Genomic DNA, 23,459 nt, shown 5'->3' on the forward strand with positions numbered 1-23,459 from the left:
CAGTCAGAGGTTCAGACTGAGCGTTACCCACTCCAGTCAGCAGATGGCGGTGTGCGATTTTAAGGCAATGCTGTTAGTGTGACGTATAATCTAGTGGACGGAACGCAATGCTGTTAGTGTGACGTATAATCTAGTGGACGGAACGCTTCTTTCAGCAGCAGCAACAGTTAGTCCGCCACCTCGGTAGCTTGCTAGCCAAAATAGCCGAACCCATAAAGCTCTTTAGACGCTTTAGTGTATATTAGCCACTGTATTTTAAACCCTCTTCTGTCGTCTAGTTAGTAAGTTATCCTATTCCATTTCATATTTACGGTGTTGTAGTTATTATTCAGCTGGCGGGCTGGTTAAGTTAGCATTAGCCTAGCTAGCTAACATCTCAGACCATGAGTTCACTAAATGACTCTCTTCCTGCTGAAGAAGAGACGGTCTGTTGGACGGAGAAAGAAGCTCTCATCAAAGAAGAGGAGGAAGAGAAGGATGTTACAATACAAAAACAAGTAGAGGGTGAGGCTGTTACCCTGAAAGAAGAAGAGAAAGACGTTTCAGTGAAAGAAGAGGAAGACGTTACAGTGAAAGAAGAGGCGTTCAGAGTGAAAGAGGAGGGTGTTACAGTAAAAGATGAGGAGGATTCCGTTTTTGAAGTGAAAGCGGAGGAGGGGGAGAATACGGTCTCATCGGAAGAAGAGGAGGAAGAAACTGGATATCTGGGCCCGATTTCCCAAACGCAATTTAAGGCATCCAGTGGTTCTAAAGATGAACTTAGCCATAAGATGGTTTTGAGAAACCGGGCCGTGATTACCACTGGTAAGTACTGTCTTAAATACAGAGGTACAAACTCTGCAGTTGTTGAACTGATTTTTGGTGTTAAAGGGGAAATCGGCAATTGCTACATCCATATTTTGACTTTTAAATGATTTATTTATAGCCATTGATTCTTGGAGAATATAACACATGCCTCATGAGCTTAGTTCAACTGTTGTACCCCATCAGAACCATGGGGTACAACATATACTTGTACTCTTGTACCCTTGTACTCATACACTATGAGTACAAGGACTGGCCATCCATGAGGTCATAATGATAGTTTAACCAGGTTTCTAGGATATATAGTATATTCTAGAATTCATCCATGATGTCATAATGATAGTTTAACCAGGTTTCTAGGCTATATAGTATATTCTAGAATTCATCCATGATGTCATAATGATAGGTTGACCAGGTTTCTAGGCTATATAGTATATTCTAGAATTACCAGTGTAGAATTAGAATATATATATTCTAGAATTACCAATTTGACCCCCACAGGAAATCTGTGGGGGTCAAATTGTTAGAGCTGTTGATAAGTCATTGTATAATATTCAGCATTTATTTTCATGCCATTACATCAATATCGCCCAACCAGAAGAAGAAACAAACTCTTTCCGATCCACCTCCTCCTGCTGTCCTTCATACATTCTGACGTTGCTGGTAATCGGCTACACAAGCAGTCGGCAACCTACATTTGGAGTGCAAATGTATCTTACCATTTCTACTGATCTGGTGACAGTTATGATTTTCATATGTTCATTTTACTGGAATAGTTTCATTTACATTTACATTTACATTTAAGTCATTTAGCAGACGCTCTTATCCAGAGCGACTTACAAATTGGTGCATTCACCTTATGACATCCAGTGGAACAGCCACTTTACAATAGTGCATCTAGATCATTTTAAGGGGGGGGGGGGGGGGGGGCAGAAGGATTGCTTTATCCTAGGTATTCCTTGAAGAGGTGGGGTTTCAGGTGTCTCCGGAAGGTGGTGATTGACTCCGCTGTCCTGGCGTCGTGAGGGAGTTTGTTCCACCATTGGGGTGCCAGAGCAGCGAACAGTTTTGACTGGGCTGAGCGGGAACTGTACTTCCTCAGTGGTAGGGAGGCGAGCAGGCCAGAGGTGGATGAACGCAGTGCCCTTGTTTGGGTGTAGGGCCTGATCAGAGCCTGAAGGTACTGAGGTGCCGTTCCCCTCACAGCTCCGTAGGCAAGCACCATGGTCTTGTAGCGGATGCGAGCTTCAACTGGAATTTAATTTTCAATTCAATTTAATTTATAATAGTATCTCAAAATCATTGTCTGTGATTAATCTACATTCTATCTAAATGAAAGTTATACAAATCTAAAAGTAACTTTTATTGCCATTGCCAACTATGTAAAAAAATAGCCTACATAAAGCCAACAAATAAAAACATTGCAAATAAATGTCCTATAAATCGCATGGCCTGTCCATAACGGACTTGAAACATTGTATAAAATATTCTGGGCCCTCAGTTTCCCGTGCCTGTGAGTTCTCGACCGACACAGCTGTAGGCTATTTGTGAACGGGATAAGAAGTAATCAGGTGTTTTGACATTTCCACTGGATCAGCGCATTACGTTTTTCCCTTTTGTGCCAAGTGGTTATCGAAAGGGGGAGAGCTGGAAATATTTTAAGAAATTACTTTAAGGAACTATTCTCATTTGAAATTGATTTTGATTAGACTTTGTTTACTTGCTGTTTGAGGTGGGGGAAAAATGTGCTTTGAGAAGCTCCACAACTCATTAGTGGTGGTGCGTTAAGACAATCAGAAATACTATCAGACATCCCCAAATGGGCACATTTATAGGCCTTCATTTGTGTGCAGGCCAGATAGATTAATCCTACTTCTATATGTGTAACCAGGTAGACTAGTCCTACTTCTATATGTGTAACCAGGTAGACTAGTCCTACTTCTATATGTGTAATCAGGTAGACTAGTCCTACTTCTATATGTGTAACCAGGTAGACTAGTCCTACTTCTATATGTGTAATCAGGTAGACTAGTCCTACTTCTATATGTGTAGTCAGGTAGACTAGTCCTACTTCTATATGTGTAGTCAGGTAGACTAGTCCTACTTCTATATGTGTAACCAGGTAGACTAGTCCTACTTCTATATGTGTAACCAGGTAGACAAGTCCTACTTCTATATGTGTAACCAGGTAGACTAGTCCTACTACTATATGGGTAATCAGGTGTGCATCCTTACTCAACATTGACAGGAGTGTTTCAAACAAAAGACAATGAATACATTTACAAAACTGACGCATCCTGTGGGGTCAGGTCTAGGTGGTCTGCCAGGGGCCGTTTCATTTAGTATCCGTTTGAGTCGGCTTTGGGGAATGATTGTATTTCCCCATAGTATGTTATACCTCAAGTTGACCGACTGAAAGGGAGCATAACCTTATGACTATAATTACTGTTCCCTGAAGGAGGGACATGAGGTACAACACCTGTTTGGCCCCGCCCCTTCCTGGGTCGGTGAAGAGCGATATTGACTTGAATATGACCTAAGGCTCGTATTTCTGTGTTTATTATAGTTAAGTCTATGATTTGATATTCAATAGAGCAGTCTGACTGAGCGGTGACTGAGTGGTGGTAGGCAGCAGCAGGCTCGTAAGCATTCATTCAAATAGCGCTTCCCTGCGTTTGCCAGCAGCTCTTCGCAATTCTTGAAGCACAGCTCTGTTTATGACTTCAAGCCTATCAACTCCCAAGATTAGGCTGGCAATAGTATAGTGCCTATAAGAACATCCAATAGTCAAAGATATAAAAAATACAAATGGTATAGAGGGAAATAGTTCTATAATTTCAATAACATATACATCCTAAAACTTTTTATCTGGGAATATTGAAGACTCATGTTAAAAGGAACCACCAGCTTTCATATGTTCTCATGTTCTGAGCAAGGAACTTAAACGTTAGCTTTCTTACATGGCACATATTGCACTTTAACTTTCTTCTCCAACACTTTGTTTTTGCATTATTTAAAACAAATTGAACATGATTCATTATTTATTTGAGACTAAATTGATTTTGTTGATGTATTATATTAAGTTAAAATAAGTGTTCATTCAGTATTGTTGTAATTGTCATTATTACAAATATATATATAAAATCGTCTAATTTAATCGGTATCGGCTTTTTTGGTCCTCCAATAATCGGTATCGGCATTGAAAAATCATAATCGGTCGACCTCTACTATGTTAATGTTTGTTCAACACTTTGTGTACGAACCCTCAGTTTCAGGCTGATAGAAAAGCCAAAGAGCATTTTACTGGTTGAAGTGTTTTTAAAGTATAAAGCAATTGATTTGTGACAATAACACAAACATATTAAGCAGGAGATTCAAACGAGCCTTACAATTATAATCCAAAAGTAATGTGAAATGCACTCGTAAGCAACCTGGAAATGGAGGCTATTTTTGCTGTCAGCCTATGAGAAATCCCCTGAGTTTTCCCCCATGGTGGTGAATTAGTGAACAGACACAGAGGTTAATGTGAGTTTCCTTGAGTAGCACTCCTGATCTTGTGCTGTAATATTCAGAATACATTGTGAAAAACTAAAATCTTCGCTCACCATTTTTGCTCCAGGCAGATATACTACATCCATAACTAGTAGTTTCCTCATTACCAGATATACTACATCCATAACTAGTGGTTTCCTCATTACCAGATATACTACATCCATAACTAGTGGTTTCCTCATTACCAGATATACTACATCCATAACTATCGGTTTCCTCATTACCAGATATACTACATCCATTACTATCGGTTTCCTCATTACCAGATATACTACATCCATAACTAGTGGTTTCCTCATTACTAGATATACTACATCCATAACTATCGGTTTCCTCATTAGCAGGGAGGAGTTTCTATAATCAAATTGTATGTGCTTTGCCCTCGTGCCGCAATTTTATTAAACACAGAAAGGGGCCTATATTGGAGACCAAAAGTCGTCTGGCACACTGCTTAGTTTCAACAACATGAATAACTTATTTCTAGCCTACAATCATCGATGTTACTACTAATGTGAAAACAAGACAAAATATGATTATTGTTGCTCATTTTAAGACAATTGTCAAATAACTTTAACATTCATTACAGACGTCAATTGTTGTACAACATCATGGCCACGCTTACCATTTTTGCTCCAGGCAGATATACTACATCCTCATTAGCAGGGAGGAGTTTCTGCAATCAAATTGTGTGTGCATCGCCCTCGTGCTGCAATTTTAGCAAACACAGAAAGGGGCCTTTTTTGGAGATCAAAGGTCGTCAGCCACACGGCTTAGGTTTAACCGTCTGACTTTGTTGTTCACACAGGAGAGAGACGGGACTATCGTGGATCCTCTGGGGAGTCTCATCTACATCATGACGCTGACGAGGCAGAGAAGAGTCTCTCCCCATTAGAACACCTCAAGAAACACCCGCAGAGATCCACAGGGAAGAAATCTCACCGCTGCTCTGACTGTGGGAAGAGATTCACCTCAACAGGCATTAAAATTCATCAGAGAAGACACACAGGAGAGAAGCCTTATAGCTGTGGTCAATGTGGGAAGAGATTCACCTCACCAGTAAAACTTAAAATACATCAAAGATATCACACAAGAGAGAAACCATATGGCTGTGATCAATGTGGGAAGTGTTTTGGTCGATCTGGCCATCTGACTATACACCAGAGAACACACACAGGAGAGAAACCATATAGCTGTAATCAATGTAGGAAGAGTTTTTCTAGATCTGGCTCTCTAACAATACACCAGAGAATACACACAGGAGAGAAACCATATAGCTGTGATCAATGTGGGAAGAGTTTTACTTCTTCTAGCTATCTGACAGTACACCAGAGAACACACACAGGAGATAATCTGTGCTGTGATCAATGTGGGAAGAGTTTTTCTTCTTCTAGCTATCTAACTATACACCAGAGAACACACACAGGAGAGAAACCTTATAGCTGTGATCAATGTGGGAAGAGTTTTACTACATCTGGCTCTCTGACTTTACACATAAGAACACACACAGGAGAGAAACCTTATAGCTGTGATCAATGTGGGAAGAGTTTTACTACATCTGGCTCTCTGACTTTACACATAAGAACACACACAGGAGAGAAACCTTATAGCTGTGATCAATGTGGGAAGAGTTTTACTACATCTGGCTCTCTGACTTTACACATAAGAACACACACAGGAGAGAAACCTTATAGCTGTGATCAATGTGGGAAGAGTTTTTGTCAATCTGGCTATCTAATAGTGCACCAGAGAACACACACAGGAGAGAAACCTTATAGCTGTGATCAATGTGGGAAGAGTTTTTGTCAATCTAGCTATCTGACAGTGCACCAGAGAACACACACAGGAGAGCCAATGTATAGCTGTGACCAGAGATAATCTGATAAAAGATCTCTGACTAATCATCAGAAAATACATGAAGGAGTTTTCATGATATCAATGAAATGATGTCACAATGTAGAATGTTTTAACATTGTAGTAGGAGTATTTTAATGATGTCACAATGTAGAATGTTTTAACATTGTAGTAGGAGTATTTTAATGATGTCACAATGTAGAATGTTTTAACATTGTAGTAGGAGTATTTTAATGATGTCACAATGTAGAACCCTAAACGTTTGTCCCCTGTTCTATTGATTTCAACATGATATGGATATTAGCCTCAGGGGGAAAATCCAGGCTCTGAATTGGAAGAGTACTATTTATGAGATTTAGTAAGTACACATTATTCCCAGATTCCGTGTGGTTTTTGAGCTGCTAGTTTTAACAGGAAGTGCAACCTCATCTCCCTCCTGTCGCACAAATGATTTTAGCATGATATCGATGAGTTATGACAAATAAGTGTTGCGTTCCTTTGTTTAGCGACCCCTACATTTAAATGCATTCCATCATCACGTACAACCTGATTTCCCCCCTAATTGATATCAGTGATTTATTGCTACTTGTCAAAACAACTTTTCTGGAAATATGATTATTGTGGCAGATGTTTGTGTAAATAGCACATGTTATGTTTAGGTTTTCAATTTATCCCAAACTGTTTCTGCATATTGGTTATTGATTTGGACACGTTAATACTGTGTTTTGACATTGAGGCTATCCCACCTAGCACAATGTAATTGAAAAGTCGTTGAAAATAAGACTATGCAATCAAAAAAAAAAATTTATATTTTTTTATTATACCATGCCTTACCATTAAGTTAATTATTGACAATACATATTAACAAAGGGGTGTCCATTTGGTTTTGATCATGTGAGGTGGAAAGTTGCTACGGATATTGCAGGATTTTCCTCTTGAAATCAGACATGTCCGTGTTAAGGACAACTTGGTTGCTGATTGTTTCAAGGGTGGCAGTCAAAGTTTTGCGTTTAGCCATTGCGTTGCCATGGATCACAATTTATTTTGACTGCACGGTTTTCCGTATTGGAGATGAGTTTTGTTTGGGCTCGTTCCAAGGGGACGAGAGTTCTAGAAGCTAGTGAGTTTTAGGAAGACGAGAGTTCTAGAAGCTGGTGAGTTTTAGGAAGACGAGAGTTCTAGAAGCTAGTGAGTTTTAGGAAGACGAGAGTTCTAGAAGCTAGTGAGTTTTAGGAAGACGAGAGTTCTAGAAGCTAGTGAGTTTTAGGAAGACGAGAGTTCTAGAAGCTAGTGAGTTTTAGGAAGACGAGAGTTCTAGAAGCTGGTGAGTTTTAGGAAGACGAGAGTTCTAGAAGCTAGTGAGTTTTAGGAAGACGAGAGTTCTAGAAGCTAGTGAGTTTTAGGAAGATGAGAGTTCTAGAAGCTAGTGAATTTTAGGAAGACGAGAGTTCTAGAAGCTAGTGAGTTTTAGGAAGACGAGAGTTCTAGAAGCTGGTGAGTTTTAGGAAGACGAGAGTTCTAGAAGCTAGTGAGTTTTAGGAAGACGAGAGTTCTAGAAGCTAGTGAGTTTTAGGAAGACGAGAGTTCTAGAAGCTATTGAGTTCTAGGATTCTATAGAAAGAAAACTGAGAAAAGATACTGAAAGAGGATTCTATTGAAAGAAAAAGGTTTAAAAAAATAATAAGATTGTATATTATTATTTAGAAATGTGTTTTTTCTTGTTTTTAATTGTTGACAGCCAGTAGACACCATGTTTATATTGGTGAAGCATTGTAGTTGATTATAATGTGAAATGGAAGTTGTTTTCTGTTGGTGGTGAGCAAACTTGTCCAACAAAAATGATAGTATTTATTTGTTGTCTTAAGGGGAAAGGTGTTACAGGCTTTAGTTTTTCTATTTTTATGTTTTGAGGTTGGACTTTAGCACTATAGCTCGTTAGCACGTAGGAGGCACTGATTGGTGTCACCTCGTTAGTCAGTATGTGTAACACCAGTTCTTTTGTTTACCTCTTCTTGGGCAGATTTAGTGGGTCTCATGGTGGGTGACTTTTATGTCCCAGTTGTTGTTACTAGTCAACTTTCAGTGGACACTGAGAGCAAAACTGCAACATTATGTTATAATACTTTTATTGCATCAAATGGTTGTTTTATGCAACAGAATAGAGGGTTCTTAGAACTATAGTGTCTGTGTGTTCTACTGAGGACTTGCCTCTGGGAGAAAACACTGACAGGACATTTACAATGTCTTTTGGGTGATAAAAACCTAAAGAGACCACATTCCAGGGCATGAGTTACTGTTTCTGTTCTATATGGTACCAGGGAGCGATGAACCCCTCCTAAAAAAAAATACCTTGAATTTTGCATTGCATCCAATTAATATTTTAATCAATGGCATTTCCTTAGGCTGCTCATTAGTCTTTCAGTTGTTAGTCTTGTTTGTTGTGTACTAAATATTTCATTTTTTTATTTGTTTTTTCTTGTGAAGCCATTGTGTTGCATCCATGTCTGAAATGTACTGTATAAATAAAGCTTGATTTGATTTCAACAAATGAACCCAATGACTGACCAATCAAAAGACTCTTGGTCCCTCTTAGTATTTGTTAATGAATAGAATACAGCATATACATATGAGATGAGTAATACATAGACCTAGATACAGTAGAATAGGATAGAATACAGTATATACATATGAGAGGAGTAATACATAGACTGATACAGTAGAATAGGATAGAATACAGTATATACATATGAGATGAGTAATACATAGACTGATACAGTAGAATAGGATAGAATACAGTATATACATATGAGATGAGTAATGCCAGATATGTAAACATGCAGGAGATCCACGAAGGAAAGACAGTGATGGTGCTCTGTGACGTTGTTGTAAATGGTGGGGGAACAACCAATTTCGGCATTTTTAAAATAATTTTACCCCCGTTTTTTCTCCACAATTTCGATATTGTGATGTCTACAGTGCTGTTGGCTGGTCGTCATTGACCTTGCGTAGGCTTAAACACTGGTATACACTGATATTTAAGGCCATATTGGGTAAAATGCCATTTTATCTCTGTTCTTTTTTAGTCAGGTCGGTAAATAAATATCAATTACGGTCCCCTTCTCATTTGCTTCTAACAAAAATTAGATCAGGTCGAAATTCTTACTCAGCTCCGTGGTCCTGGAATTCTCTCCTGAACATTTAAAAATGTGATGATCTAGTTTCGTTGTTGGAGCTTATTAAACACTTGATCGATGTATAGAAGAGTGAAATTGTTTTTAGGACAGCTGTTTTTAGTCAAGACTTTCGTGTTTTTAACGTAACATTTTATTGTTGTACTGTTAGTGTGTGTGTTTATAGCTTTGTTTAATGTTGTGTACGTAAGTTGTTTTGTCTGAAACGTTGTTCCCCCTGCTGCTACTGGACCAGGTCTCTTTTGGAAAAGATAAGTTATCTCAATAAGAAAAACCTGTATAAATAAAGGTAAAATAAAAAATACAAATATTGAATATATCTATATATTATATAATAATAATATAATATATATCGAAGGTCGAGTCATGCGTCCTCTGAAACCAGCCAAACTGCGCTTCTTAACAGCTACCCGCTTAACCCGGAAGATGCACCAATATGTCGGAGGAAACACTGTTCACCTGACGGCCGAGGTCAGCCTGCAGGCGCCACAAGGATTCGCTAGAGTAGTAAAGCCCCCCCCCCCCCCCCCCCCCCCCCCCCCGGCCAAACCCTCCCCTAACCTGGGCAACGCTTGGCCTATAGTGTGCTGCCCTATGGGACTCCCGATCACAGCAGGTTGTGGTACAGCCCGAGATCAAACCCGGGTCTGTAGTGACACCTCTAGCCCTTCGATGCTGCGCTACTCGGGTATAACATTTTTTAATCAATTCTGATGGTTGTTAAAAGTGGAATTTTGACATTATTACCGGTATATCAACACACTGGACACTCCCAACTATCAATCTCTTTGGCACCGTAGACATCAAGTCACTTGACAATAATGTTTCATACAACGTTGCATTCCATGTTTGAAAGGTCTATCATTTTCATTGAAGACAATCAAAGTTAACATTCCATAACATTTAAATTCAAGGCTGAGGCTCAAATAGTCGCCTGTCCATTTTAATAGCCGGGCAATGGCACACATTATAGCAAATACATTTTGGGATTAAAGGAGCTACAATTATAATTTCATTACATGTTTTAAATAAAATGTCCATAATATCTGCATTAATAGTGGAATGATCGTGTTTCACAATATTTCTAAACAGAAAAATATATTCTCTGTCTTCTATTGTGTTATTGACTGAATGTTTGTTCATGTGTAACTCTGTGTTGTTGTTTTTGTCCTGGTTAAATAAATAAAGGAGAAATAAATAACACATAATAATACATAAAAATGTAGGAGCAGTATAGACCTAGTCTGTTCATTATATACATCTACATGATGTATTGTTACACCATGTAGGAGCAGTATAGACCTAGTCTGTTCATTATATACATTTATATGATGTATTGTTACACCATGTAGGAGCAGTATAGACCTAGTCTGTTCATTATATACATGTACATTATGTATTGTTACACCATGTAGGAACAGTATAGACCTAGTCTGTTCATTATATACATCTATATGATGTATTGTTACACCATGTAGGAGCAGTATAGACCTACAGTAGCTAGCTGCTAATTTAGATGTAATATAACTTCATGAAACTGCCTTAAATATGCTGTGGTAAACATTTTTTATTCACACTAATCAATCAACACATTCCTGTCTTTGTATGTCTCAATATAATAGTATTATTTAATTAAATCCATTTAAAATAATCTTTGTCTGAAAATAAAATATGATCCTCAACTGCGTTTCCCCTCCAGTCAGCAGACGGCGATGTGCGTCTTTCAGGCGACGCTGCCAGCGTGACGTATAATCTAGTGGACGGTTCTTCATAAACAGCTCGTCAACCACCTCGGTAGCTTGCTAGCCAACATAGCCGAAAGATTCAAGCTATTTATACGCTTTCGGTGTATATTACCTACTGTGTTTCAGCCACACTTCTGTCGTATCAACTTGTTAACCTATTTAATTGAATATTACGTTATTTTGTATTAGTCAGCTATAGTAGCTGGCTGGTTAAGTTAGCACTAGCCTAGTCGCTAATGATAGCTAGCTAGCTAACAACCCCGAACATGAGCTCCCTAAACTTCTCCCCTCTCGTTGAAGAAGAGGCGGTCTGCTGGACGGAGAAAGAAGCTTTGGGGCAGAACATTGTCGTTAAAGAGGAGGAAGAAGAGGAGGATGTCACAGTAAAACAAGAAGTAGAGGATGGGGCTGTTACAGTGAAAGAAGAGGAAGACACGTTCAGAGTGAAAGAGGAGGAGGATGTTACAGTAAAAGAAGAGACGGATGAGAAAGAGGAGGATGTAGTTTTAGGTGTGAAAGAAGAGGAGGTTGGAGATCCGTTTAACCCCAGTAAGTACCGTCTCTGCAGTCGTTGAACCAATATGCAGTAAAGGGGTTCTACACTTTAATGTTGTTCTGTAGGAATGGCTGAAGCTACACTGTAACGTGTAGAACATCAAGAGTGGACCATCAACAAAACGTTAACAATTGATCAAATGCATCCAATGACAATGCCTGAAATACTGTAGTCCTCAATATCTCCTATTAGATTAGCCCAATATGTAGTCTTAAAGGGGCAATCAGCAGTTGTTACATCCATTTTGGGACTTATACATTAATGATATGTACCCATTGTTTCTTGAAGAATTCACTTATAAATGCCTCATGAGCTTAGTTCAACTGTCGTACCCCATCAGAAAACAATATATAAGCTTATATTATCTCCAATGTTTGTCAGTAAATATAAACAAACACTGTAAATCCTCTAAACATGGTTAAAACTAGAATGTTGATATCATGGATCGTTGCATTTCTCCAGCACCATCCCTCAGTTTTTTACCGAAACGGGCAGGAAGTACGCTTTGTTATTGTTTCTACTGCTGATTGCTGTCCCCGTTACTCCTCAAGGTCCAAGGACTGTGTGTTATTTTCAGAGGTAGACTGGCTCTGGCAGCTAAAATAGTCAAATATTCCATCTAAATGTGAATCCATTCTCAATTGCGATAATTTCTGGAAACATAAATCGCTGTACTTTCATATCAATTCAGAATAATTTGCCATCCAGGACCTCTATAACAGGCAGAGGAAAGCCCACCCAGGACCTATATAATAGGCGTGTCAGAGGAAAGCCCACCCAGGACCTATATAACAGGCGTGTCAGAGGAAAGCCCATCCAGGACCTATATAACAGGCGTGTCAGAGGAAAGCCCATCCAGGACCTATATAACAGGCGTGTCAGAGGAAAGCCCATCCAGGACCTATATAACAGGCGTGTCAGAGGAAAGCCCATCCAGGACCTATATAACAGGCGTGTCAGAGGAAAGCCCATCCAGGACCTCTATAACAGGCATGTCAGAGGAAAGCCCATCCAGGACCTATATAACAGGCAGAGGAAAGCCCATCCAGGACCTATATAATAGGCGTGTCAGAGGAAAGCCCACCCAGGACCTATATAACAGGCGTGTCAGAGGAAAGCCCATCCAGGACCTATATAATAGGCGTGTCAGAGGAAAGCCCATCCAGGACCTATATAACAGGCAGAGGAAAGCCCATCCAGGACCTATATAACAGGCGTGTCAGAGGAAAGCCCATCCAGGACCTATATAACAGGCAGAGGAAAGGCCATCCAGGACCTATATAACAGGCGTGTCAGAGGAAAGCCCATCCAGGACCTATATAACAGGCAGAGGAAAGGCCATCCAGGACCTATATAACAGGCGTGTCAGATGAAAGGCCATCCAGGACCTATATAACAGGCGTGTCAGAGGAAAGCCCATCCAGGACCTATATAACAGGCGTGTCAGAGGAAAGCCCATCCAGGACCTATATAACAGGCGTGTCAGAGGAAAGCCCATCCAGGACCTATATAACAGGCAGGGGAAAGCCCATCCAGGACCTATATAACAGGCGTGTCAGAGGAAAGCCCATCCAGGACCTATTTAACAGGCGTGTCAGAGGAAAGCCCATCCAGGACCTCTATAACAGGCAGAGGAAAGCCCATCCAGGACCTATATAACAGGCATGTCAGAGGAAAGCCCACCCAGGACCTATATAACAGGCAGAGGAAAGCCCATCCAGGACCTATATAACAGGCGTGTTAGAGGAAAGCCCATCCAGGACCTATATAACAGGCGTGTCAGAGGAAAGCCCATCCAGGACCTATATAACAGGCAGAGGAAAGCCCATCCAGGACCTATATAACAGGCGTGTCAGAGGAAAGCCCATCCAGGACCTCTATAACAGGCAGAGGAAAGCCCATCCAGGACCTCTATAACAGGCAGAGGAAAGCCCATCCAGGACCTATATAACAGGCGTGTCAGAGGAAAGCCCATCCAGGACCTATATAACAGGCGTGTCAGGGGAAAGCCCATCCAGGACCTATATAACAGGCGTGTCAGAGGAAAGCCCATCCAGGACCTCTATAACAGGCGTGTCAGAGGAAAGCCCATCCAGGACCTATATAACAGGCGTGTCAGAGGAAAGCCCATCCAGGACCTATATAACAGGCGTGTCAGAGGAAAGCCCATCCAGGACCTATATAACAGGCGTGTCAGAGGAAAGGCCATCCAGGACCTATATAACATGCGTGTCAGAGGAAAGCCCATCCAGGACCTCTATAACAGGCGTGTCAGAGGAAAGCCCATCCAGGACCTCTATAACAGGCAGAGGAAAGCCCATCCAGGACCTATATAACAGGCGTGTCAGAGGAAAGCCCATCCAGGACCTATATAACAGGCGTGTCAGGGGAAAGCCCATCCAGGACCTATATAACAGGCGTGTCAGAGGAAAGCCCATCCAGGACCTCTATAACAGGCGTGTCAGAGGAAAGCCCATCCAGGACCTATATAACAGGCGTGTCAGAGGAAAGCCCATCCAGGACCTATATAACAGACAGAGGAAAGCCCATCCAGGACCTATATAACAGGCGTGTCAGAGGAAAGCCCATCCAGGACCTATATAACAGGCGTGTCAGAGGAAAGGCCATCCAGGACCTATATAACAGGCGTGTCAGAGGAAAGGCCATCCAGGACCTATATAACAGGCGTGTCAGAGGAAAGGCCATCCAGGACCTATATAACAGGCGTGTCAGAGGAAAGCCCATCCAGGACCTATATAACAGGCGTGTCAGAGGAAAGGCCATCCAGGACCTATATAACATGCGTGTCAGAGGAAAGCCCATCCAGGACCTCTATAACAGGCGTGTCAGAGGAAAGCCCATCCAGGACCTCTATAACAGGCAGAGGAAAGCCCACCCAGGACCTATATAACAGGCGTGTCAGAGGAAAGCCCATCCAGGACCTATATAACAGGCGTGTCAGAGGAAAGCCCATCCAGGACCTATATAACAGGCGTGTCAGAGGAAAGCCCATCCAGGACCTCTATAACAGGCGTGTCAGAGGAAAGCCCATCCAGGACCTATATAACAGGCGTGTCAGGGGAAAGCCCATCCAGGACCTATATAACAGGCGTGTCAGAGGAAAGCCCATCCAGGACCTCTATAACAGGCGTGTCAGAGGAAAGCCCATCCAGGACCTATATAACAGGCGTGTCAGAGGAAAGCCCATCCAGGACCTCTATAACAGGCGTGTCAGAGGAAAGCCCATCCAGGACCTATATAACAGGCGTGTCAGAGGAAAGCCCATCCAGGACCTATATAACAGACAGAGGAAAGCCCATCCAGGACCTATATAACAGGCGTGTCAGAGGAAAGGCCATCCAGGACCTATATAACAGGCGTGTCAGAGGAAAGGCCATCCAGGACCTATATAACAGGCGTGTCAGAGGAAAGGCCATCCAGGACCTATATAACAGGCGTGTCAGAGGAAAGCCCATCCAGGACCTATATAACAGGCGTGTCAGAGGAAAGGCCATCCAGGACCTATATAACATGCGTGTCAGAGGAAAGCCCATCCAGGACCTCTATAACAGGCGTGTCAGAGGAAAGCCCATCCAGGACCTCTATAACAGGCAGAGGAAAGCCCACCCAGGACCTATATAACAGGCGTGTCAGAGGAAAGCCCATCCAGGACCTCTATAACAGGCGTGTCAGAGGAAAGCCCATCCAGGACCTCTATAACAGGCGTGTCAGAGGAAAGCCCATCCAGGACCTATATAACAGGCGTGTCAGAGGAAAGCCCATCCAGGACCTCTATAACAGGCGTGTCAGAGGAAAGCCCATCCAGGACCTATATAACAGGCGTGTCAGAGGAAAGCCCATCCAGGACCTCTATAACAGGCGTGTCAGAGGAAAGCCCATCCAGGACCTATATAACAGGCAGAGGAAAGCCCACCCAGGACCTATATAACAGGCGTGTCAGAGGAAAGCCCATCCAGGACCTATATAACAGGCGTGTCAGAGGAAAGCCCATCCAGGACCTATATAACAGGCGTGTCAGAGGAAAGCCCATCCAGGACCTATATAACAGGCGTGTCAGAGGAAAGCCCATCCAGGACCTATATAACAGGTCAGAGGAAAGCCCATCCAGGACCTATATAACAGGCGTGTCAGAGGAAAGCCCATCCAGGACCTATATAACAGGCGTGTCAGAGGAAAGCCCATCCAGGACCTATATAACAGGTCAGAGGAAAGCCCATCCAGGACCTATATAACAGGCGTGTCAGAGGAAAGCCCATCCAGAACCTACATAATAGGCGTGTCAGAGGAAAGCCATCCAGGACCTATATAATAGGCGTGTCAGAGGAAAGCCCATCCAGGACCTATATAACAGGCGTGTCAGGGGAAAGCCCATCCAGGACCTATATAACAGGCGTGTCAGGGGAAAGCCCATCCAGGACCTATATAACAGGCGTGTCAGGGGAAAGCCCATCCAGGACCTATATAACAGGCGTGTCAGAGGAAAGCCCATCCAGGACCTATATAACAGGCGTGTCAGATGAAAGGCCATCCAGGACCTATATAACAGGCGTGTCAGAGGAAAGCCCATCCAGGACCTATATAACAGGCGTGTCAGAGGAAAGCCCATCCAGGACCTATATAACAGGCAGAGGAAAGCCCATCCAGGACCTATATAACAGGCGTGTCAGATGAAAGGCCATCCAGGACCTCTATAACAGGCGTGTCAGAGGAAAGCCCATCCAGGACCTATATAACAGGCGTGTCAGTGGAAAGCCCATCCAGGACCTATATAACAGGCAGAGGAAAGCCCATCCAGGACCTATATAACAGGCAGAGGAAAGCCCATCCAGGACCTATATAACAGGCGTGTCAGAGGAAAGCCCATCCAGGACCTATATAACAGGCAGAGGAAAGCCCATCCAGGACCTCTATAACAGGCGTGTCAGAGGAAAGCCCATCCAGGACCTATAACAGGCAGATGAAAGCCCATCCAGGACCTATATAACAGGCGTGTCAGAGGAAAGCCCACCCAGGACCTATATAACAGGCAGAGGAAAGCCCATCCAGGACCTATATAACAGGCAGAGGAAAGCCCATCCAGGACCTATATAACAGGCGTGTCAGAGGAAAGCCCACCCAGGACCTATATAACAGGCGTGTCAGAGGAAAGCCCACCCAGGACCTATATAACAGGCAGAGGAAAGCCCATCCAGGACCTATATAATAGGCGTGTCAGAGGAAAGCCCACCCAGGACCTATATAACAGACGTGTCCTTGGAAAGCCCATCCAGGACCTATATAACAGGCAGAGGAAAGCCCATCCAGGACCTATATAACAGGCAGAGGAAAGCCCATCCAGGACCTCTATAACAGGCAGAGGAAAGCCCATCCAGGACCTATATAACAGGCGTGTCAGAGGAAAGCCCATCCAGGACCTATATAATAGGCATGTCAGAGAAAGCCCATCCAGGACCTATATAATAGGCGTGTCAGAGGAAAGCCCATCCAGGACCTATATAACAGGCGTGTCAGAGGAAAGCCCATCCAGGACCTCTATAACAGGCGTGTCAGAGGAAAGCCCATCCAGGACCTATATAACAGGCGTGTCAGAGGAAAGCCCATCCAGGACCTCTATAACAGGCAGAGGAAAGCCCATCCAGGACCTCTATAACAGGCAGAGGAAAGCCCATCCAGGACCTATATAACAGGCGTGTCAGAGGAAAGCCCACCCAGGACCTATATAACAGGCGTGTCAGAGGAAAGCCCATCCAGGACCTATATAACAGGCGTGTCAGAGGAAAGGCCATCCAGGACCTATATAACAGGCGTGTCAGAGGAAAGCCCATCCAGGACCTATATAACAGGCGTGTCAGAGGAAAGGCCATCCAGGACCTATATAACAGGCGTGTCAGGGGAAAGCCCATCCAGGACCTATATAACATGCGTGTCAGAGGAAAGCCCATCCAGGACCTCTATAACAGGCGTGTCAGAGGAAAGCCCATCCAGGACCTCTATAACAGGCAGAGGAAAGCCCACCCAGGACCTATATAAAAGGCGTGTCAGAGGAAAGCCCATCCAGGACCTCTATAACAGGCGTGTCAGAGGAAAGCCCATCCAGGACCTCTATAACAGGCGTGTCAGAGGAAAGCCCATCCAGGACCTATATAACAGGCGTGTCAGAGGAATGCCCATCCAGGACCTCTATAACAGGCGTGTCAGAGGAAAGCCCATCCAGGACCTATATAACAGGCGTGTCAGAGGAAAGCCCATCCAGGACCTATATAACAGGCAGAGGAAAGCCCACCCAGGACCTATATAACAGGCGTGTCAGAGGAAAGCCCATCCAGGACCTATATAACAGGCGTGTCAGAGGAAAGCCCATCCAGGACCTATATAACAGGCGTGTCAGAGGAAAGCCCATCCAGGACCTATATAACAGGCAGAGGAAAGCCCATCCAGGACCTATATAACAGGCGTGTCAGAGGAAAGCCCATCCAGGACCTATATAACAGGTCAGAGGAAAGCCCACCCAGGACCTATATAACAGGCGTGTCAGAGGAAAGCCCATCCAGGACCTATATAACAGGCGTGTCAGAGGAAAGCCCATCCAGGACCTATATAACAGGTCAGAGGAAAGCCCATCCAGGACCTATATAACAGGCGTGTCAGAGGAAAGCCCATCCAGAACCTACATAATAGGCGTGTCAGAGGAAAGCCATCCAGGACCTATATAATAGGCGTGTCAGAGGAAAGCCCATCCAGGACCTATATAACAGGCGTGTCAGGGGAAAGCCCATCCAGGACCTATATAACAGGCTTGTCAGGGGAAAGCCCATCCAGGACCTATATAACAGGCGTGTCAGGGGAAAGCCCATCCAGGACCTATATAACAGGCTTGTCAGAGGAAAGCCCATCCAGGACCTATATAACAGGCGTGTCAGAGGAAAGCCCATCCAGGACCTATATAACAGGCGTGTCAGAGGAAAGCCCATCCAGGACCTATATAACAGGCGTGTCAGAGAAAGCCCATCCAGGACCTATATAATAGGCAGAGGAAAGCCCATCCAGGACCTCTATAACAGGCAGATGAAAGCCCATCCAGGACCTATATAACAGGCGTGTCAGAGGAAAGCCCATCCAGGACCTATATAACAGGCGTGTCAGAGGAAAGCCCATCCAGGACCTATATAACAGGCGTGTCAGAGGAAAGCCCATCCAGGACCTATATAACAGGCAGAGGAAAGCCCATCCAGGACCTATATAACAGGCGTGTCAGATGAAAGGCCATCCAGGACCTCTATAACAGGCGTGTCAGAGGAAAGCCCATCCAGGACCTATATAACAGGCGTGTCAGTGGAAAGCCCATCCAGGACCTATATAACAGGCAGAGGAAAGCCCATCCAGGACCTATATAACAGGCAGAGGAAAGCCCATCCAGGACCTATATAACAGGCGTGTCAGAGGAAAGCCCATCCAGGACCTATATAACAGGCAGAGGAAAGCCCATCCAGGACCTCTATAACAGGCGTGTCAGAGGAAAGCCCATCCAGGACCTCTATAACAGGCAGAGGAAAGCCCATCCAGGACCTATATAACAGGCGTGTCAGAGGAAAGCCCACCCAGGACCTATATAACAGGCAGAGGAAAGCCCATCCAGGACCTATATAACAGGCAGAGGAAAGCCCATCCAGGACCTATATAACAGGCGTGTCAGAGGAAAGCCCACCCAGGACCTTAATAACAGGCGTGTCAGAGGAAAGCCCACCCATGACCTATATAACAGGCAGAGGAAAGCCCATCCAGGACCTATATAATAGGCGTGTCAGAGGAAAGCCCACCCAGGACCTATATAACAGGCGTGTCAGGGGAAAGCCCATCCAGGACCTATATAACAGGCAGAGGAAAGCCCATCCAGGACCTATATAACAGGCAGAGGAAAGCCCATCCAGGACCTCTATAACAGGCAGAGGAAAGCCCATCCAGGACCTATATAACAGGCGTGTCAGAGGAAAGCCCATCCAGGACCTATATAATAGGCGTGTCAGAGGAAAGCCCATCCAGGACCTATATAATAGGCGTGTCAGAGGAAAGCCCATCCAGGACCTCTATAACAGGCGTGTCAGAGGAAAGCCCATCCAGGACCTATATAACAGGCGTGTCAGAGGAAAGCCCATCCAGGACCTCTATAACAGGCAGAGGAAAGCCCATCCAGGACCTCTATAACAGGCAGAGGAAAGCCCATCCAGGACCTATATAACAGGCGTGTCAGAGGAAAGCCCACTCCTCCTCCATACAGACCTTCTCCAGATCCTTCAGGTTTTGGGGCTGTCGCTGGGCAATACGGACTCTCAGCTCCCTCCAAAGATTTTATATTGGGTTCAGGTCTGGAGACTGGCTAGGCCACTCCAGGACCTTGAGATGCTTCTTACGGAGCCACTCCTTAATTGCCCTGGCTGTGTGTTTCGGGTCGTTGTCATGCTGGAAGACCCAGCCATGACCCATCTTCAATGCTCTTACTGAGGGAAGGTGGTTGTTGGCCAAGATCTCGCGATACATGGCCCCATCCATCCTCCCCTCAATACGGTGCAGTCGTCCTGTCCCCTTTGCAGAAAAGCATCCCCAAAAATGATGTTTCCACCTCCGTGCTTCACGGTTTGGATGGTGTTATTGGGGTTGTACTCATCCTTCTTCTTCCTCCAAACACGGTGAGTGGAGTTTAGACCAAAAAGATTTATTTTTGTCTCATCAGACCACATGACCTTCTCCCATTCCTCCTCTGGATCATCCAGATGGTGATTGGCAAACTTCAGACGGGCCTGGACATGCGCTGGCTTGAGCAGGGGGACCTTGCGTGCGCTGCAGGATTTTAATCCATGACTGCGTAGTGTGTTACTAATGGTTTTCTTTGAGACTGTGGTCCCAGCTCTCTTCAGGTCATTGACCAGGTCCTGCCGTGTAGTTCTGAGCTGATCCCTCACCTTCCTCATGATCATTGATGCCCCACGAGGTGAGATCTTGCATGGAGCCCCAGACCGAGGGTGATTGACCATCATCTTGAACTTCTTCCATTTTCTAATAATTGCGCCAACAGTTGTTGTGGTCCCGTGTGGCTCAGTTGGTAGAGCATGGTGCTTGCAACGCCAGGGTTGTGGGTTCAATTCCCATGGGGGGACCAGGGTTCAATTCCTACGGGGGGACCGGGATGAATATGTATGAACTTTCCAATTTGTAAGTCGCTCTGGATAAGAGCGTCTGCTAAATGACTTAAATGTAAATGTAAATGTTGTTGCCTTCTCACCAAGCTGCTTGCCTATTGTCCTGTAGCCCATCCCAGCCTTGTGCAGGTCTACAATTGTATCACTGATGTCCTTACACAGCTCTCTGGTCTTGGCCATTGTGGAAAGGTTGGAGTCTGTTTGAGTGTGTGGACAGGTGTTTTTTTGTAAAGGTAACGAGTTGAAACAGGTGCAGTTAATACAGGTAATGAGTGGGGAACAGGAGGGCTTCTTAACTTCTTCTTCCTCCATCCATGATGTCATAATGATAGTTTAACCAGGTTTCTAGGATATATAGTATATTCTAGAATTCATCCATGATGTCATAATGATAGTTTAACCAGGTTTCTAGGATATATAGTATATTCTAGAATTCATCCATGATGTCATAATGATAGTTTAACCAGGTTTCTAGGATATATAGTATATTCTAGAATTCATCCATGATGTCATAATGATAGTTTAACCAGGTTTCTAGGATATATAGTATATTTTAGAATTCATCCATGATGTCATAGGGATAGTTTAACTTCTAGTTCCTCACAAACCCGGATCCGGGAGCACCCCCACCAGTAAAAAAGCTGACTAGCATAGCCTAGCATAGCGTCACAAGTAAATAGTAGCATCTAAATATCATTAAATCACAAGTCCAAGACACCAGATGAAAGATACACATCTTGTGAATCCAGCCATCATTTCTGATTTTTAAAATGTTTTTACAGGGAAGGCACTATGTAAATCTATTAGCTAACCACGTTAGCAAAAGACACAACTTTTTTTGTCCACCATTTTTTTCCTGCATAGGTAGCTATCACAATTTCGACCAAATAAAGATATAAATAGCCACTAACCAAGAAACAACTTCCTCAGATGACAGTCTGATAACATATTTATTGTATAGCATATGTTTTGTTAGAAAAATGTGCATATTTCAGGTATAAATCATAGTTTACCATTGCAGCCACCATCACAACTCTCACCAAAGCAACTAGAATGACTAGAGACCATCGTGTATTACCTAATTACTCATTATAAAACATTTCTTAAAAATACACAGCGTACAGCAAATGAAAGACACAGATCTTGTGAATCCAGCCAATATTTCAGATTTTCTAAGTGTTTTACAGCAAAAACACAATATAGCGTTATATTAGCTTACCACAATAGCAAACATCACAACAGCATTGATTCAAGCCAAAAATAGCGATAACGTATAAACCACCAAAATATATTAATTTTTTCACTAACCTTCTCAGAATTCTTCAGATGACAGTCCTATAACATCATATTACACAATGCATATAGAGTTTGTTCGAAAATGTGCATATTTAGTGGCACAAATCGTGGTTATACAATGAGAAAAGTTGCCAAGCTGCCCAGAAAATGTCGGGAGAAATCTTTGGAGAGGCACCTATTCTAATCAGCAACTAATCCAAAACTTGACTAAAAAATACAGGTTGGACAGCAAATGAAAGACAAATTAGTTCTTAATGCAATCGCTGTGTTACATTTTTAAAATTAACGTTACTTCAACATACAGCGTGCGCTAAAGCGAGACCGCACCGAAATTCATGGCGGAATTATTATTTGACATTTGTCAACATAAATATGAATTAACAACATAAAGATTGCTTACTATTTGCTGAGCTTCCATCAAAATCTTGGGCAAGGTGTCCTTTCTCCAGAACAATCGTCTTTTGGTTGAAAGATGTCCTCTTCTCCTGTAGAAATAGCAGCTAATGCTAGCCCTCCACCTGAGAGGTGTCCAACTCGTGTGACAAAGAAACCCCAGAAAATCGCAATAAACTGATATAAACTGCTATAAGTCGTTTTAAATTAACTACCGTATGAAGTTTTTAAGACAAAAATCAAATTAAATCAGAGCCGGAGATACAGAACTGCTAAAACGAAAGCTTTTCAGGACGCCATTGTGATGTCCCCCTTGCGCCAGGCGCCCTGTTGAAAAGAACGGTACTTCCGTTCCATGAGCCTTTATAGTGTCCAGAGAAACACCAGAGAACACACACAGGAGAGAAGTCGTATAGCTGTGATCAATGTGGGAAGAGTTTTACTACATCTGTCTCTCTGACTTTACACCAGAGAACACACACAGGAGAGAAGCCGTATAGCTGTGATCAATGTGGGAAGAGTTTTACTAGATCTGGCAATCTGATATTACACCAGAGAACACACACAGGAGAGAAACCTTATAGCTGTGATCAATGTGGGAAGAGTTTTTGTCAATCTAGTGATCTGACAGTGCACCAGAGAACACACACAGGAGATAAACCTTATAGCTGTGATCAATTTGGGAAGAGTTTTTGTCAATCTAGTGAACTGACAGTGCACCAGAGAACACACACAGGAGAGAAACCTTATAGCTGTGATCAATGTGGTAAGAGTTTTTGTCAATCTGGCCAGCTGACTGCACACCAGAGAACACACACAGGAGAGAAACCTTATAGCTGTGATCAATGTGGGAAGA

General features: G+C 43.3%; 2 protein-coding genes across 2 annotated transcripts in view; one reads left to right on the top strand and one right to left on the bottom strand.

Annotated features, from left to right (window-relative positions):
- Nucleotides 1-23,459, bottom strand: part of LOC129842682 (zinc finger protein OZF-like) — a 187,224-nt gene that overhangs the window by 39,377 nt on the left and 124,388 nt on the right. The window lies entirely within an intron of this gene.
- On the top strand, nt 83-8,766 carry LOC129842687 (zinc finger protein ZFP2-like). The gene is made up of 2 exons (XM_055911314.1): nt 83-804; nt 5,162-8,766. Exons 1-2 carry the CDS (start codon nt 384-386, stop codon nt 6,229-6,231), a joined length of 1,491 nt encoding a protein of 496 aa, XP_055767289.1. The 5' UTR covers nt 83-383; the 3' UTR covers nt 6,232-8,766.

This window comes from Salvelinus fontinalis, unplaced genomic scaffold (assembly GCF_029448725.1).
Source record: "Salvelinus fontinalis isolate EN_2023a unplaced genomic scaffold, ASM2944872v1 scaffold_0061, whole genome shotgun sequence".
In the NCBI taxonomy this organism is placed as follows: domain Eukaryota; kingdom Metazoa; phylum Chordata; class Actinopteri; order Salmoniformes; family Salmonidae; genus Salvelinus; species Salvelinus fontinalis.

Coding starts and splice junctions, on each gene's coding strand:
- LOC129842687 (XM_055911314.1), top strand. CDS start 384: ATGAGTTCACTAAATGACTCTCTTCCTGCTGAAGAAGAGACGGTCTGT. Junction 805..5,161: donor CCGGGCCGTGATTACCACTG/GTAAGTACTGTC, acceptor TTGTTCACACAG/GAGAGAGACGGGACTATCGT.